Raw genomic sequence first — 14,408 nt, 5'->3', positions numbered from 1 at the left:
GTGAGAGGTAATTCTATATGTGCATGCATGTATGTAAGGGGACAGTGTGTTCGAGCGATGGAGGCAGTGTCTATTAGAGACACTTGGAATGGGTGGCGAGGGAGAATGAGCAGAGGAGCGAGGAAGACGAAAGAGGGAGGGAATCTGGAGAATTGAAGGGGGGGAGGGGGGGGGGAAAGATGCCTTTTTTTATGGTGGTATTGCTTTGACGGCTGCTTGGCAGAGGCGCCCGAGGCAGTGCCTGCTTGGATTTTAGCCTGTCACTTAGGACAGGGACACTAATCAGGATTGGTCCCGGTCCCTACCACAGGAAAGGGGGAGCACTTTCAGGCCATTATTTATAAAAAAAAAAAAAAAGGAAAAAGAGGGAGCAAGAGAGAGGGAGAAGAATTGCTGTGGCACAGCAGGAAATGCTAACCGCTAACCTCATTTACATGCAGGTCCAGGGAGAATGGGGGGGGGGGGGCTTATTCCGTTTCCAATCTCCATGTTAAATGCTGGCCAGGGCAGCTGATGGGAACGAAAGGCATTGTTCGCCCCATGCTGCTTTCCGTTTACAACCAATACCTGCCTCGCTTTCTTCAAGGTATAAAGACAATTTCCTCAGTAATTGTACTGCGCCCCCCCCCCCCCCCCCCCCCCCCCCCCCCCCTCCCCCCCAACACACACACACACACACACACACACACAACTGAAATCTATATGAACTTGACACGCGATGTATGCGGCTGTTTAGCTCGTTCAGCCCGCGTACTGCTGCAGCCAGCCCTCATTGGTCTGTCTGTTCCGTCATAACCAGGTTGTGACCCGAGGCTGTCGCATTCAAAGCCATCCTTCACCCACCGAGTCTGTTCTGTGGCATAATGATTGCTATGACAACCATCACTTAAAGCCACGGGTAGGTGGAGGAGAGATGTCAGCTCCTCGTCTACTCTTCTGATGATCTCATCTCTGGCTGGCAGGTACAACAAGGTCAAACCACTGAAAACTGGAAAAGTGGCTGCTTTGCTACATGCAAATGCCAGAACCCGAGTTTCCAAACAATTACACTGCCCTGTCCAAAATCGACATGGGGCTAAGCTCTGAGAACCACAAGGTGTGGGGGGGATAAAAATAAAAAATAAATCAGGGGAGTCAGAGAGAATGAGATGTAGAGGGAGGGATGGCTGTCTTTGGCGAGCTATGAGCACAAAGTCTGGCTGTGCGTGCCAAATGAGGTTTTTAAACGGTTTTTTTTCTGGGAGGATTTGTTCTAATCTAGAAAACCTTCTGGAGGAAGTGCAAATACATCTGCCGCTGACCACTCCCCTGTAGAGTACGAGGGATTAATGACATGGCAATCTGAACCAACATGGCCCCCATTCAAAATACCTCGTGGGGAGTGGGAACACACGGGGCAATCGGATTCAGCCGATTTTTTAGAATAGCTCGCTACCCTACAACCATCATTCATGATCTCGGTCTGCTAATTTGTCCAGCTTCATTTCGCTCCTAGTATGCTTGGGGTGCTTACAGGCACCATAAACTACAAGGCTCCTCACTCAGAGTGAAATATCCACTGATTAGCTAATCTCATTAGCATCGCAAGGACAAAACCAAGTGACCAAATGCCCTTGGTAAACAATGACAATAAAGGATGAGACCCGAGTCACATTGTTTCCTTTTAATGCGCTGGGAGATGCTGCGACCACATTGTGCAAATGGGGAAGCCTCCTCTACGACACTGAATTAGTCAAGACGCTCACCTGCATTTCCAGCATCAAAATAACCTCACACGCCACTGACAATGGCTTTCTCCGAGATGACATCACATCAATGATTTTAACTTCTCAGGATTTTTGTCCCGGAGCCAAACACTTCCACTCTCCTATTAGAGGTGATATATTGTTTCCCTAGAGAGCTGTCACTGCCTTATGGTCCTACTATCCTGTGTCTGTAACAGACCCCCCACCCCCCGTACTTTTAATCTCCCTATAAAACTGATCCTACTTCCCCAAAAAGCTGCAGACACACAGCTGTTAGCGCGGCTAGTTGAAGACATTAGCCTGTGCTTTGCTCTTGACGGCCTAAATGTGCAATGTGGAAACACTTCCACACCAAGAGGAGAGAGGTGTTAGCCCGGCTAGTGCACCACAGGCTAACTGGAGCCAGGCGGTGCTTGAGAGAAAGAGAGAGAGAGAGAGAGAGAGAGAGAGAGAGAGAGAGAGAGAGAGAGAGAGGGAGAATCGGTGTGCTTGTGTGTGTGTAAAAGGCCTCCTGCCCTACTCTACCCACACAGGAAGTGAGGTCATCTCATAGCACTGCGCTGTGCAGAGAGCATTCAGCGAAGGCGACAAAGATCAACGAGTTGGCCAAAAGCCATTTTAATTTTGTCCCCTAGCAAAATATACATACTCCCGATGAACTGCACTGGATTACTACGTTTCTTTATGGACAGTTAGCGTACAATACTCTATACAAGCAGGAGGTCTGTAGGGACAGTCAAAAAGCAATAGTCATAGCAGAATCCATAGCCAGAAAAATACTTAAATCAGATGCCATCGCATGCTAAAGACGTGGAATTTCACGCATTAGTTAAAGTGCTCCCAAAAAAAACTCCTCACAGCCCACAGGCGACGGTCTTTCCATCACAATTTAGGAAGTACTTTATCTCCGCACAATGTACAATTTTGTGTCTTTCTAGGAGTGAAACGTGAGACGGAGTCCAACAATAAATCACATCCCTGTTTAGAGTGAGCGTCTGGCACGACTGGCCGGCTTCAGCTCCCCAGACCAGTACCTCCTCCTCCTCCTCCTCCTCCACCTTCTCCACCTTCTCCACCACCACCACCACCACCACCGCCGCCTCCTCCTCCTCTCCTCTTCTCTCATGCTCTCCATCCCTCATGCCTGTTAAAGGCTTGTCCTGCAGGGCCTGGATGCACTTGTGTGGTACAACAACAGAGAAACCGCCCAAAGCTCTTAACAGCTCTTCCTCTCCACTTCCTCCCTCCCTCCATCTCCACTGCTACCACCACCACCACCACCAGCTCCTCTCTCCCTCTCCACTCTGCTCTGTCTTTCCCAGCTGCACCGGCGAGCTGTTCCGTATGAACTGCTGCCAGCTGAAAGCCTGCTACTCCTGTGAGATTGCTATTACTCAGTGCAAGCAGGGCTCTGCGTAGCCAAAGGGCTGCTCTCCGAGCTGTAGATCTCCATGTTGTGACTTGTCAACACGGGGAAAAATCGTTACCAAGGCTGAGGCACTTCCATTCCACACAGAGGGGGGATCTGATTGAGAGCAGGCAGACAGGCAGGTACTGTACTGGAGGTATTAGGACCAACACGGCTACCTGGCTCTGCGCTCAGAAAATGCACTTTGAAACAACAAACGCATCTGAAGAAAGAAATACATTTCCACAGTGAATTTGAACTTAAGTCATTGTTATCAAAGTGAATAACTTGCAGCCATATGCTGAACAAGATAAATCACAATTTCATCTGAGACTCAAGATTTTTGAAAGTTACAATTTGAACTAAACTGGGGAGTAGAGTATCAGAATATACTTTTTAAAGATGCAAGCAGACAACTAATAAAACTAGAAAGAGCAAGTATTCGAATGTTTTCTCCACCATCACTGGTAAATGCAAAAAGTTTAGTACTTTTTATTATTATTTCAAATAACTTAGCTGCATCACTGTTTAGTGTTTACAGCTGTATGCCTACACAAAGAAACAGCAGGACATGAATAAAAGAAAGCCATAAATCTGGCAAAAGTAAACTACACCCAGAATGTGACCAAGCATTCAGTAGCAACTTTAGTTTGACAGCTTTTGATAACCGGTGCTACAAACCCATTTCAGTTGGTATTCAAAAACTATTCTGATTAAATATACAACAAAACCTGCCTGCCAAACTCCCGCTGTACACATATAAACATCATTTTTGGCACGTAATGATATTCAACAATTAAACAAATGCGAAAAGCTTGGAAGCACAAGATTATTTTTCTCTCAATAAAGATGTTTTGTCACTTATTTGTTGCTTTGCCATTAAATATGTGAGCAACCTAAAACGTGGGGCGAGTTGCTTTAGACTTCAGCCTCTTACATGCACATGTAAACACTTCACGGGCTCTTCTACTGAAAGCACAATTGTTGATCCTTCGAGTGAACTCAAACATTTTCTTATCAAGAAAATTTGTAAGAGCAACAATTCAGGAGTATAAATCAAGTCCATGTTATTTATAAAGCTCAATATCACAAATAACTTGGGTAAAACAAGGTAGACACAGACTGCACTTATTACGTTCACAGCACTCACTGAGGCTAAAGTCCTGAACGGAACAATTATATATATATATATATATATATATATATATATATATATATATATATATATATATACACACACACACACACACAGTATATACACACATACGGTTATCACCCTGACAAAAACTATGCCCTGAAACAACACAGTTGTGAATCTTTAAACTTATAGTCCTGACATAAAAATCCAATTTTACTGACATTATTATGCCATTATTTTTGAGCTGAGAGTTATTAGGGATCAGGAAGTTGTTTTGGGCTTTGACATCTCTAGAGGCGAGCTTTAAAATACAAAGTGGATAAATGACAAGTATGAGACACAAAGTTTGCTCTGCAGTCTGCATCAGCGCTACATTCTCTGTGCTATCGTAAAGACGAGGAAAGTGGCCTTGAATTCCTGAATGGGTGGTGAAAATCTAGCTAGAGTGAAATAAAAAACGGGTAGAGTCTCCTTTAACAGCTACGTTCAGTGTAATGATGGACAAAGTACCAGACACTTTAGACAACTTAACCAACACTTAACAAAAGTTGTTGTGATATTCACCACCGTACGAGGATCTTCTCCGATATTCAATTCCAGGCATTAGCCTAGTTCTCCAGTGACACTACAAGGTGCTATGTGAGAATAAATGGGCACTCAAATTCAAATGAATTATTCAACGGCAACGCGAAAGAGGCAATTCTGAGAAAACGTCTCTTACGTGTTATTCGTGGGTAACATACAGACCCACCCAGAGCTTTGATTCTGAAGTGACATTTATTTTTAAGTTGAATTAACTAAGAATGCATCATTGATATCGTGATGATAAACCAGCCAGCGCTCATCGGCCTGGCCAGTTGTCTAAAGGAGCGAATGAGGTTAACGTTGGTGTATAAGATCCACACCCCGAGGCTGAGCCAGGCCCGTTAACCCTCATCCAACTACCTGTTTCTTCACATCAGGGTTTTCATTCACCATCAAGCAAAAAACACAAAAGACAAAGAGTTTGGCCCCTGAATGTTCAATGAAAGCAGGTTTCTCTGCTCTCTGTTAGTGTGTATCCACCACCTTTCCCCTGCCCTTTAATTCATTTCTAAGTTAAAGCCTGTGTATCATTATTCGCTTGAGCTCCACTCGCCCGACACCGCCAGAGCACCCAAGTCCCATCAACTTAAAGGGGAGGTGTGGGTGGGGTGGGGGGGGACGGGACAGGATTCTTGGCAGAAATTCCCCACAAATTTTATGCCAAGAGCGAAATGGAAACCTCCTCTAATTTTCCTCTCCCCTTAATCCAATGTTTTTCAAGCCCCAGCCCCACCAAGGTCATTATAATCATAGCAAGTGGAAGGGAGCCAGTGACCCGCCATTACAGTCAGGTACAGAGCCACCCAGTGAGGAGGAGCACATATCTGTCTGGAAATGTTACGTTTCGAGATTTCTAAGAGGAAGCAGAATACAAATGTCCCCCCCCCCCCCCCCCCCAATACACTTAAGGTCGTGATCCTTATGATATGGACTCCCTCTCAGTCTATATGTTTAACATACTCACCAATTTACTTCTAAAGACTTCTGAGGACACGACGAATGATTGGTTGAGGTTAAAGGGAACATCGGCTATAATATCAACATAATATACCAAAACAACACTGAATATTTAGGCCTATTCTGACTTATTTAATGTCTTTTTTTTTTTTTAATCACAAAAGTCCCAAACACAAAACTGTAAACCTTACAAGCATTTCCACTAACCCTAACTCTAAAGAGTGAGTAATAAGGCAGTAAAAATTACACAAACAATAACACGCTGCAAGGTCATAAAGAATGGCAGTTTTCATTGTGGCACCAAAGGTCATGTTTACTTGTCAGAGTGAAGGCGCCATACTGTACCGTGACCTCCATAGCTGGCTTATGTACCCGCACACACACACACACACACACACGTACACACTTTCACTTTTGCATGTGCGTGCTGTGCACACACACACACACACTTAAGGAATAGTCTCCTCTCACAAGCTGTGCCACAGACAATAGGACAGTGCGCACACACACCGGGCTACACAACCCATATATCTGGGTCTGTGCTAAGATAAAGCACCTCCAGCATTAAAGCCAGTGTATTAGCTTGCCCTTTTTCACCACAGATGAAGAGATTTGGAGCTCGATATTGTGCTCGTTGGCTGGCACACCACCAGGGTGTTGTTGGCTGAATAATGAAAACACACAGACTGACAGCAAATGGCATGAGGTGACACTTCCATTCTAGAGTGGGAAGATCCGAAACAAAGCGCAAAAAGCTTCTGACAAATTCATACTTTCCTGTGACAGTTTGTTGACTGAGGAGGAAAACAACTCCTAAAAATCAGAAAAAGGGGGCTTTCATTTCAACCCAGGAACACGGGCGCAGCAGCGCTCCAGCACAGTGCCGACACAGGAGGACATGGTTTCAGATACGTGGGTGAAGGCTATTTTCGCTCCAGACCAATTACAAAGCAGATTAATTGAAAGGTTGACACGGGCCATCTTTGGTCTTCTTGCCTAAAAGACAGAAAATATTGGGCTCCGTGTTTGACTGATCCAGAAAGTATGATGAGGACGCTGCGTGAATACAGCTTTAATAAACACAACCTGTCAACAATGTGCTACAATGTCTTTACAGAAATAAACTCCAGGGTACGTTGTTGAAATGGACAACCAGTTGCCATTAGCTTAGGTGGGCAACTACACATGATATTGTGTAATCTAGACAACAAAATTAAATCTGAAATCATCTCTGAAAGTTGAGATGATGGACAAGCTGATCTGGGATCTGTGTAAAACATGACGAAAGCTGCACAAACGGAACTTTGCAAACCAGGAATCGAGAGCGGACAGTTACATGTTAACAGATTAACACTTCTGATTAAAACACAATTATTTCGTTACACTGTCATTATGAAGCGGATGTATAACTGCAACCATCATTTTTCAGTTTCAGCCACCAAATGCTGCTGCCTCTTTGAGAAGTTAGTGTTAAGCCCTGCAACACAATAACTCACTCCAACTAACGACGACACTAGTTTTCTTATTTGGAAGAAGAAAGTACAGCTTGTCAAAGAATCAGTGAGCCCTAATGTACTCTGTATTGTATTCTGCATCTAATCATAAACAAGTGTATGACTGTCAACAAGGGGAATTCAGGTACTGAAAACTGCATGTACTGCACTCTTAATACACTTCATAAAACACATATTTTGGTAACTGATGAGGAAAACAGTCAGTGGACAAGTTCTCTAAATGATGACTGTCTTCTGCTGTTTCTAGTAAAAAAGCTGCAACAAAAAACAAAAGCTGTTTATAGATAAAGGATATACTGTATATATATATATATATATATATATATATAGATAGATAACCCTGTTCTGTGTAGTTCAAAATCATAGCTTACATTCTCCTTATGCCGCATATCACTGTCCAAATCTCCCTGTCACTCAGTAACACACACACACACACACACACACTCACAATCACTTACCACTGTCACTTTAAAGCCAACCCATGCTATTTCCCAAGTTCTACCCGAGGTATTACTACAAAACAAACAGCATTTGTGTATATATGTATACATATATTGTGGTGTGAAGCTACGGGGATAACAACTCCATAGTGTACATTGATTTAATGCGCCAGACATATTAAAACTGTGACAGGTGCCACAGGAACTCATTCATTACTCGAAAACCCTTTCAAATGAAACAAAAGCCATGAAAGCTAAACTGAGTAAGAGACACAACTTAGTGCCTGTTTTTGTGTCATGGTGGCTGGCTGTGATGAACAGCTGGCATGCTCTGACATTTAAGAAATGAAGAAGATAGTGTCATAAGATAAATGCATCAAGATTTAAAGATGAATCACCCAATTATTCACTACATTTGCATACCAATATGACTAATTGAGCTGTTTGCTTCCGCGCGTATTGAGCAGGGAAATGTCACTCTCGGACAATCCCTTTAATGATCGTTGTCACTGCCCACTACACCGTCTGAGCGATCCTCTAGTGGCCGCTGTGTGCTATCGCAGCGTTTCATTATCTGGACTGATAAAGCACAATACGAACATCCCAAAGATACGGAGGGTCAAATGTACAAAAGTGAATCAACCTCCCAAACCAAAAAAAAACGACTACAGTGGATTGATAGGTTCCTGGTGCGGCACGGCGTTGATTCAAGCAACGTAGTAGAGACGCATAAACTGTCGTTTCCCTTTTTCTAACTGCGTTATTGATCGTAGTCTGTCTGCAATGAATGGCTGCAAAAGGGAAGGGGGGGAAAAACCCTGAACTTCAGGTGACCGACCATGGCTCTGACATAGCCTGCATGCAGACTGGGAGGGGTAGAGGGGGGGAAAAACAAATATATATATATATATATCGAGGTTGAGGTTAGGGGGAAGAAGAAGAACATAAAATCTCTACACACTTTTTAAAAGTCGACGACAAACAAGCGCGAACAAATTCGGTTCCGCGATTTTTCGAAGCAGCAAAAAAAAAAAACTATGAGGCGAAAGTTGCACGTTTATCGCCGAGGAAATGAAGTTTACCGAGCGTTGCTAGATAGCGCTATTGCTAACTAGGAACACTAGGGTACGGGGAGCCAGACTCTGGCTTGTCTGATCCGACTGACCCTTCATTTTATTGCGGCCAGACTCCCAGATCCTCCCCTTTCTTACCCGAAAAGCGACATAGCAGAGTGGCGAACACAATACGGGGAAAAACGCTCGGCCATTATTGCTCCACACACAACCGACACACATGCCCACTGACCGCAACCTTTAGCGGAACCGGACCTCTATCGATTGTACTCTTTAATAAAGCCACGTATCGTTTATCCACTCACTGCCTAGCTACCGTTACCCATCGCCAACAACATGGCTGCCTCGCTTCGGACCTAAAAAGGGAGAAATAACCTACGCCGTGTCTTTTGTCTGTTTCACCTCTTTAACCCTAAACTACTGCGCAAAACATACCCGGAGAGCCGTTACAAAAAAATGTGAACAAATCGAGTGAAGGACTTACGTGAAGGCAGGCGCTTGGGTTGCTCCTGCTTCCTCCTTGGCATTTTCCCCCGTTTTTAATCACATTCTCGTCCTTGTTTAGGGATAAGAAGAAAAAAGGTTTTTCCCATTGAGACTGGAGGCGCCAGTGATGGCAGGGACTTGGTCGTGCACCTGGCTTTGCTCGGTTTAAAGTGTATTGTTGGGGGGGGAATGGGAACACAGGCGGAGGAGGTGCCGCTGTTGTTGTTGCCGTGTCTTGACTATGGCTGCTCTCGGTGCAAGTGTGTCTCCGAGCCCCTAACTAACACTAATGCAGGGATCAAAGGGCAGCAACAGCAGAGCAGCCACACGCACGCGCGCGCACACACTCACACACACACACATACAGTCACTCACACACACACATACAGACTCAAACACGCTCTTTGCGCGCACACGCACACATTCGAGGAGCTCGCCCCCGAGAGCAGCGGACGGACAAGGTGCCCCCGAGCTTTCAGGGTGTATTGCTGAAAAGAAAATGTATTTGAAAAAAAAAAAAAAAAAAAAAAAAGGCAAAGAGGGTATAAATCAGCAGAGGGAGAGACCACACTGATCGAGTCGAATTACGTTAACGGAATCTATTTAATTAACTTAAAAAATAATGTAATGGTGAGTGACGATAATAATTTATGCAGTAATGCGAATGATACAAATGTGAATGTACACGTCAATTTAGACGCTATGAATACATAACGCAGAGGCATGGTAAACGTGCATTTAGCTTGCTTTCGCGAAACAGACAATACACCACTGTAACCTAATCTGTATCTTAATTAAAGATGAGAATCCCAATTGCAGCAATGTAAAACATTTGATGTTGAAATTGAATTTTTGTAGGCTAATGTTGACTAATGTTTTTACACCCTGATTTTGCAAAGTTACATACAAAATATGGTGCTATGTACTTTAATGCTAATATTGTGTAACTATATTAGTATTATTATAGTAAATCCACAGTATTTATATACTTAAAGAGGAAGAAATGTCAAGCCTTTGGCTTTTTACATCCACTCCTTCCCCAGAAAAGTTTCTATTAGGCTGCCATTTCACCATGATTGCTGCTAAACTATAAAACGTTGCATAAGGAAAAACAACTAAGCGCTTCAACTGTTGATTGACTAATAACAAAAACACAATCATGATCAAACATCCTATGTTTTAATTTGGTTTAAATCTGTCATCACCTCCTCCTACCCCCGCTTCTCACACACAGGCTTCATACATGTCAAGCTGCTAATTTAAAAACTGCCTGCTGAGTTAGACCTACAATTTGTCTATTAAAAGAACAGTAATAAAAAAAAAAGTACATTGTGTGGGGAAACCAGCATCAAATCAGGTGGGGGACAATAACAGGTGTCAGTGTCAGAAAAATGTCCAGCAATTATCAAAAACCCCAATGTAGTCATCTCCTCATCAAAGTTGAGAGACCAAAACTGGCCAGAGCTGAATCCTCCTCCCTCTCAGCTGGGTGTTGGGGCTTTTTCACAGCGCAGGCTGTCCCCCACTCCCTGCTGTTGGACTCCTCCAGGCTGCGTTCTGTTGGCCTGCCGCGTTCTTTCACACCTCGGCCGTGTGTGAGGAGAGCTGTGTCTTCATCCCTCCATCCTTCCATCCTCCAGTCCTTCTCCTGCCATGCCTTCCACCCACCCCCAGCGGAGGCGCAGGAGGCTCGTTACCGTGGCAATTAGTGAAAAGCCTAAATTAGCCCTCTTGGCTGTCCACAGGTGACAAAGACACTTTGCATTTCTGCTAATTAGGAAACAGAACAACATGATTAAATGGGGCCTATCAGGAGGAGAGTGGACAAACATGTTCCACAAATAGAAAAGGAGTAATATTTTATTGCATCTCCTGCATGAAATGATTAAGACATCCCATTAGGTTTTTCATTTGTGGAGAGGATTAAGGGTTATGTTAGTAAGGGTTTACATTACAATCTAAATAGTGTGAATGTGTTTGTCTAGACAGCTGTGCTTCTCGCCTTCATCTGCAGACGGATGGTCCATGGACAGGTGCTCTGACCAAAGACTGGATGAGCTGCTACAAGGGAAAGGTTAAATCCTTTTTGGTTTTTGCCTTTCTTGCACATTGTCTTTTTTTTCTGTCAGCACAAAATATGCATATGGCAGGACCTTGAGATGATTTCTCTAAGTACTCTAGGGGAAAAGTACTTAGATATCTACTGCTGGTACAACATTCAACTTAGACGAAGAGTTTATAATTAAACAGTTTGGTCATACGTGTGTTTGTGAAGTTATGCTGGTGCACAGATAAGCTAGAAATAAGATTATCAAAAAGGTGACTATGAGAGCATACATAAACATTTTCTGGTTCAGATCAGTGGCCATGTCTATAAAATCTAGTGCAGTGGGAACAATAATTGTAATATCCTACTAAATCATTGCAATGCAGCAGCTCTGGTTTGTACATCTTAATGAAATAACAGATGAATGCCGTTGTTTTGTGGGTCTCTAGATTTCTGAGAGTGAAATTTATGCAGACAGATTTTGTATTAACAATCCCAGGGAGGCAGAAATTGTTCTGCTGGATGGCTTAATCAGTGCTAAATCTTGCTCTGTGTGTCCAGCCTTTGCTTATTACACCACATTAGTGGTAATTAATGGTTGCAAACTCCATGTAATATCAAACTTCAGTTACCAGGCTGACTTATTTCAGATGCAAATCTTAAACTTCTGCACGGTGCCATCATTTCCACCAACACATTTTCATAAACTATATAATCTATACTAGACTATAAGTGTTTGTCTTGATGGTGTTTGGTCACCACAGGGAGGTCACAGCCTGTTCTCTGACCCGGACAATGCCAGGCAGCTGAGGTAATGCTGGCAACGGGGCAGTCTGCTGATAGTAGGCAACACTGCCATGACCTCACCCGGGGGTTGAACCTAAAGGTCATTTCTTATTGCTCCGGGGAAGAGTGCTCCAGCTATATTACCAGCGACAGCGCTCAAGTTTCCCAGCTGGAACACTTTACACTATACGCTAATTCAAAATGGCTTTCACTGTAAACCCCCTAAATAACACCACGTTAAATGCTGTTCATATGTGTCTGTTTTTCTAACGAAGTGAAGTTGTAGAATATGCTCACGTTCAATTGCAATGGTTTTGTTTCACTCGCCAATAACCGGCGCGGGTTCCCTGCGTTGAAAACGGCTCATATTGTCCATCGGCATTATTACTACTTATTAAAATGGTTCCCTATAGTGGCACAACAGTTAGTGGGGGCTAAATGAGTTTCAGGTGCTTCAGTGGAGGATGGAGCAGACTGGAGAGAAATGAGCTAACTTGCCTCTGTGCCTTGGGGGCAAACTGAACATCCTCCAGTTTCTTCCCCTTTTCACTGCCTCTTTTTCTTCCCTTCCTCTGTGCTCTCAGTCCCTCTCCTGTGCGGGCGAGGCTGGTCGGGCTAACGTTAGGCTCGGCCAGTCAGATGTTGCCCTGGGGTAAACAGAAACATCTGTCCCCTGCCCAGCCGTGACTGTCGCTGAGTGATAAATCCTGGGGTGGCTTGTGCCAGTGCTGTCCGGCGTGCCACCTGTCCCCCTTCTACACAATATCGCTAACCGTGCACACACACTTCACCCTGTGTGCACTCGTTCGCCTTCATCCTGACAGTGTGACAGAAGCAGGTGGTTCACACCCTTTTTGCCCTCTGGCCTTCTATGCTCTCGTCCTCGGTTGGCACATTTAATGCAGGGAGCGAGAAGGGGTTGTCGCCTCTAGCAAATACCAGCGGAGAGATCCCTGTAGGTTATTCTGCAGTGGTCGTAGGGAACTCAAAAGCCTGTAGCAGTCGTTTACTTTAATCAGACACAAAGTCTGCAGATCAGATCAACGGAGTTGCACTAAGGTCAACAAAATGCTCAGTGAATAAAAACAACAATCAGAAAGTGCTGGAGGTTTTAGAGGATGCGACTTCAATTGCAATGTTTTTTTCCCTTATTTAAGGATTGCTATGCTATAACCCATTCGACCTTCTTGTAAATTCAACTGTCAGACAAACGCCTGAACACATACTGTCAGACACTCTTACTTTCTCCGTCTGTCGTGTCTTCCTCTCTCTGCTACCACTTCCTCTCTCTGCTATCACTACTTTTACTAAAGTGACAGAGGCAGGTGGCCAACTTCCTGCCCTTTGACCTTCAACAGTTTCCCCGTAGTAAGACGCCAGTGCAAACACACACACACACACACACACACACACACACACACACACACACACACACACACACACACACACACACACACACACACGCACACGCGGAGGAGGAGTCTATAGGTTGGCCTGGGTGAACTGGGCCAGAGGTCTTGCAAAAGGCCCTGGGAGGGAGGCGGAGGTCCTTCAACTCGGGGACAAGAGTTATTTTAGCAGTGCCAAACCTGATAGGCTGAATGATAATCCCTGCAGTGCCAACGCCAATATGCACATCAGAAAGAAAGAGATATGCACAGTATCAAATGCAGCCCTGTCTAACTAAAGACTGATTAAAAACTGAAATGAATCAGTGTGATTATGGGCACACTCCTTGTGAACACAGTTCTAAAAACAATGTGCTCTTTTATCATTTCAGGCAGTTTGCAAACTGAATTGCAGTACATTTTTCACAAAAAGTCACAAAGCACTAGGACAGTAGCACTGTCTGCCAGCTTCCTCTAAATCACTTTTTTTTCCTAGAGGCTCTGTGAGCAGAAATTATTATAATATATATTATGATAATTACAAAAAGTGTTATGAACAGCTTTCATATGTCCACCCTTCCGCCCTTGGCTGCTTGATAGACCTTTTTTCTTTGCAATATGCCTGCATTTATCTAGCAAAGCCAGTGATTAATTCTCTATACCATTTGAAACAATGTCAGATGAAGCAGCACTTCAACACTCAAAACGTGTGTTCTTTTGAGCTGTACTTTAGGCTGTGTGTATGATTTGCATGTTTGTTTTATGCCTCTATGTGTGTGTAAGAGGACCCCCCGCTGATTAATGTCACTTCGTACTGTAATGGAGCGTGCTGAACATGTTC

At 44.0% G+C, this 14,408-nt stretch overlaps 1 protein-coding gene across 1 annotated transcript in view; it reads right to left on the bottom strand.

Moving 5' to 3' along the window:
* The window catches only part of znf827 (zinc finger protein 827), a 60,201-nt gene extending 50,719 nt beyond the window's left edge, over positions 1 to 9,482 (bottom strand). Inside the window, exon 1 of the mRNA XM_079160280.1 lies at positions 9,345 to 9,482. Within this exon, the coding sequence (XP_079016406.1) occupies positions 9,345 to 9,387 (43 nt within the window). The 5' untranslated portion in view covers positions 9,388 to 9,482. The remainder of the gene's footprint in view (positions 1 to 9,344) is intronic.
* Between the last annotated feature and the right edge of the window lie 4,926 nt (positions 9,483 to 14,408).

Source organism: Pholis gunnellus (assembly GCF_910591455.1).
Source record: "Pholis gunnellus genome assembly, chromosome: 5".
In the NCBI taxonomy this organism is placed as follows: Eukaryota; Metazoa; Chordata; class Actinopteri; order Perciformes; family Pholidae; genus Pholis; species Pholis gunnellus.
The sequence above is the reverse complement of the archived record's forward strand: the minus strand, read 5'-3'. Positions and strand labels throughout refer to the sequence as shown.